This window comes from Egretta garzetta, unplaced genomic scaffold, assembly GCF_000687185.1.
Source record: "Egretta garzetta isolate BGI_Z169 unplaced genomic scaffold, ASM68718v1 scaffold30, whole genome shotgun sequence".
Lineage (NCBI taxonomy): Eukaryota > Metazoa > Chordata > Aves > Pelecaniformes > Ardeidae > Egretta > Egretta garzetta.
Genome location: NW_009258383.1, coordinates 7,031,399 through 7,035,116, shown reverse-complemented (window position 1 = coordinate 7,035,116; position 3,718 = coordinate 7,031,399). Strand labels below are relative to the sequence as shown.

Genomic DNA, 3,718 nt, shown 5'->3' with positions numbered 1-3,718 from the left:
TTTAGATTTTCAGAGTGTGTGACAACTTACTTCCAAAAGTTAGCAGCACCCTAAAATTAGGTTCTTGATTAAAAAATATTTTGGTTACAGAAAACATGCAAGAAAATTTTAACAGGAAAGGCACGTAAATGCATATGCCTAAAAGAAATCCACACAGAGCGTTTGAAGAATCAACATTAGACATAATTTATTAGGGACAACAACTACGAGGTAACTGTACTATCTTCTTATTTATCAATCTCACAGAAGAAGGTATTTTTGATTCCTTTAAGAATCACTTAGCAGCCCACTGTTTTCAGAAACAAAAATGTTGATGTCAATACTGCAAATAATGCTTGTTTCTGTGTTACCTGTGGTACTTCCTAAAGCACTAAGAAGTTAAACTGTGCAGCTATGAACATGACAGGCTTAATCCAAATGATACATATCAGGATGAAATTTGGCAACCTAAAAGTACTTACACGGTAAAAATGAATTCAGAAGTAGGAGCTTAAAATCTAAGTTGCTTTAATCATATTACAGGAAGAAAATTTGTAAGAACAGATACTAAAATTTATCAGTAGGTTATAAATGTTTGCTTTTCATTCTGATTCCTAAGATCAATGTTACCACAAGGAAAGCCATATACCTGTATAGCAATCTGAAGAAAATACTGGAAAACATGCATGAAAAAATGGCATTAGAAGTGTAGTTAATTTCTCAAGACAGTCCTATTTGGTATGCAACAGATTACTATACTACGTAAACAGCTAGGTAAGTATGTCAGCCTAGGTGAAGTTCAAGAAATAGGTTTAGAATTCTGCATTGTTTAGAAGTCTGTATTGACCGGTAGTCTATTAAGCCAACTTCTGTGTTAACCTCTACTCCTTTTTCCAGGCCATTTCAAAAGCTGCTCTGATTTGGACAACTTGATGAACAAAGAGTCCTCCCTGGACAATCCCTTTACTCAGCCTATGACTTGCTACCCATTTACAAAAACTTTGCTCAGGGTTAGTGGGCAAGAAAAGGCATAATTTCAGGTCATCTTCACAAACTTTCAATGCAACTTTTTTATTCTATCCTTTCCATAGCTACCTCTTCTGCTGCTGCTTCTGAGAGGAGGCCTTCCTTTTGAGCGCAGGTCACATGGAAATAAGCTCTGCACATCCCAGCATCACAACTAATGCATACACCAGTTCTGGCAAAACGAGGATCTTCACAAAAACTGCATTCCTTTATAAAGAAGAGTGGAAAATGCCACAGTAAATATTTCAGGTGTGTTCTGCCTAACATTTGATAATTTACATCTCACATGTAAACACCAAACAGGTAGGTTTACTCCTGTGCGGTACAGAAACCAAGTATGCTGCCAACAATTGACGCTACTAAAAACTTCACCCTTTCCCAACCCCCACTACTTATTTATTTTTCAACTAGCAATGAAAAAGTGCTTAACAAACCTAAACAGCATGTTGGATTTCTACATAAACTTCCATGTCTCGTGTTCCCCTTTAGAGCAACAACGAAATACCACCCAAGCAATTCATGCGCAATTAATTAGTTAAGTATGGTATCATAAAACAACATTACTGTTCAGCAAATGGTCAATTGTTCAACAAGTTCAGAGGACAAACAACAAAAAAAACCCATGCTCTGGATGACTGAAAACCATAGATAATTACATAGGTGTCCTTTGATAAGCAATGACTGAAGAGCAAATGTGTGACAATGCAGAAAGAAATACTCAAGAATCATAAATATCAACAAAGGAGGTTGTGATTCACTTGAACACTGCACTAGGGCTTCAGCTACATGCATTCTATGCACAGCCATTTGCAAAACAGCAAACTGATATCCCTTAATGTGACCTGGAAAAAAAACCCCAAACTTATTCTTTAGCCAGATCAATTCCTCAGTCTGTTTCACCATAAATTCATACCAAACAGCTGTGCCAGCAAACTCCACTGATGATCACATAAGCAGGAACAAGCAAATGGGAACACAGGCTGCTTAAGCAGCGCTGCTATCCAGTGCCTAAAGATGATCTAAAGTTATACAGGTGTGCATTTCTTAATCTCTCGCACACTGAATGCAGAGCAAAGCTGGGCATCACCTACAGAAAATATCTCCATGCAGAAAGTTAAACAACAACAGAAAGCAATGGCAAAGAAAACTCAGTGATTGAAGAATCTCATACCACCACATACACTACCCTAAAAGGGCACCCTTTAGCTGTGCAACAGCAACACATAACAGATAAGAAATAAAGTGAAAAAGAATATATTAAGCTGGTTTTGCAGGGGGAAATTTAGCTAAGCAAGCTGTAACTTCCACACTCGATAGAGCAAACAGTGTTCATTTACAGCTCTGCAATAGTAGCGAGTCCTCATCTGCAGTTCACTTTCACCTTACTCACAGTAATAAAATACGATCAAATCTTAGCCCTGCTCCTATACATCACTCACATTAATAAAAAAAAAAAATAAAATACATTATTTATTGCAGCAACAGTTTTCAGGATTTTGAGAGCTTGCTCCGACTTTTTTTTATACAAATATTTCTAAACAATGCTAAATGCCTCAGTAGGCCCATGCTGAACATGCTCCTGACAGAGGTATGTTGCACACGGGCAATCCAAAGTGTTTTAATTTATTTTATATATTATACAATACATTTTTCAAAATACATACATTTTCATTTAGTATTCAACTTGACAAATTGACATTCCGGAAAATGAAACTGACTGTGCACAAACAAAGCATTAGAGCAGCTTTTTTGACAGATTCTCCATGCTGTCCCCACTAGCTACAGAAACAGTATTTAGCAAATTACTGAGTGCTGTCCTCTGCCCATAGCAATGGTTTTCTGTATGGTTTCTGCATGATCACTTTTGATCTGGATTGAAAACTTTAAACTTAAAATGGTTTTACATGTAAGAGACATTTTTCTGTTCAAGTTGAGGGCCCCACGTTGTAGGGTTTTTTAAAATACTGCTTTGCAGCAACCTTTTTGTATGTGTTCCAGCTTACAATTATACAGACTCTAAAGTAATTCTTACTGAATGTACATCTGTCACTTTCTTAATCAACCTAACCTTACATTTCTCCATTTCTCATCCTATAAATTCTCTTCACTTCCCATCCACATTTTGGCAATCAGCCACTAACTGGCTTTAAAAGAACGTAATTAGCACCTGTGTAAAAAATAAGGGAAATTAGGGGAAAACAAAGACAGAAATTATGGAAAACAGATGTAAGAAAAAGAGAAAGAAAGAGGGAAGGAAGAGCAATGGTAGAACAACCATGAACAATCTCATTCTTAGTCCTGAACCTCACTGCAATTGCTATGAACAAGAAAAATAAAGTTGGGAAGATGTATGTTATTTGATTATATGTAAAAATGTAAAATAAAGCTACTCGTTGGCAGTATGTCTCTTCTAAGCTTACCTTGGCACCATACTTTGAATAATTCATTTCTGTAAGCGTTACTGGCCGCAGTTTGTCAATATCTCCAAATGCCACTCCTGGAACATAGAGGGCACAAACAATATGGACCCACCTAAAACAGCAGATAAAATTAGGTTACTGTTATCAACATTTTGCTCCTGTATTATACTCACCATCTGCAGATTTCAAAGTGCCTTGTAAATGTTACAGATGCTAGAAGAAATACGTTTGAAGGAAAGTACAGTAGAAGCAGGGAGAGAATGCGTGTTTGGAGTTCAGCAGCTCACAAGCTG

The 3,718-nt window shown here is 36.8% G+C and overlaps 1 protein-coding gene across 1 annotated transcript in view; it reads right to left on the bottom strand.

The window, feature by feature from the left end:
- Positions 1–3,718, bottom strand: part of PHF14 (PHD finger protein 14) — a 168,334-nt gene that overhangs the window by 129,351 nt on the left and 35,265 nt on the right. Inside the window, exons 6-7 of the mRNA XM_035896951.1 lie at positions 3,426–3,537; positions 1,075–1,212 (exon numbers count right to left, since the gene is read on the bottom strand). Coding sequence (XP_035752844.1) covers positions 1,075–1,212; positions 3,426–3,537 — 250 coding nt within the window. The remainder of the gene's footprint in view (positions 1–1,074; positions 1,213–3,425; positions 3,538–3,718) is intronic.